The sequence below is a fragment of the Penaeus monodon genome, chromosome 23, assembly GCF_015228065.2.
Source record: "Penaeus monodon isolate SGIC_2016 chromosome 23, NSTDA_Pmon_1, whole genome shotgun sequence".
NCBI classification, from domain to species: domain Eukaryota; kingdom Metazoa; phylum Arthropoda; class Malacostraca; order Decapoda; family Penaeidae; genus Penaeus; species Penaeus monodon.
In genome coordinates this window covers 17,701,278-17,701,481 of record NC_051408.1, presented here as the reverse complement: position 1 = coordinate 17,701,481, position 204 = coordinate 17,701,278, and the positions used below count along the sequence as shown (strand labels likewise).

The 204-nt window shown below is 34.8% G+C and overlaps 1 protein-coding gene across 2 annotated transcripts in view; it reads left to right on the top strand.

Annotated features, from left to right (window-relative positions):
• The window catches only part of LOC119587849 (WD repeat-containing protein 37-like), a gene marked incomplete at its 3' end in the record, with an annotated part of 35,088 nt that overhangs the window by 26,212 nt on the left and 8,672 nt on the right, over positions 1–204 (top strand). For both annotated transcript variants that reach the window (XM_037936554.1, XM_037936553.1), the window contains 1 exon segment: positions 190–204. This exon segment is cut by the window's right edge and continues 241 nt beyond it. In XM_037936554.1, the coding sequence (XP_037792482.1) occupies positions 190–204 (15 nt within the window).

Below are 204 nucleotides of genomic sequence, written 5' to 3'. Positions count from 1 at the left end.
GATGTGAAAAAGGTGTCTGTGTTGTTTTAAGAAATTGTTGTTAAAAGAACTGAAACAAATGACTTGCTTAATCACTGTTTATTTCATATTTTGTAAGCTCTTGGCCTTGAAGCAAGTCTTTGCTTGCATTTGATTTTGTTTGACCTGTGCTTATAGAATGTTAACTGTATAATGTTGTCTTCCGTCCAGCGTGTGCATTCCTCA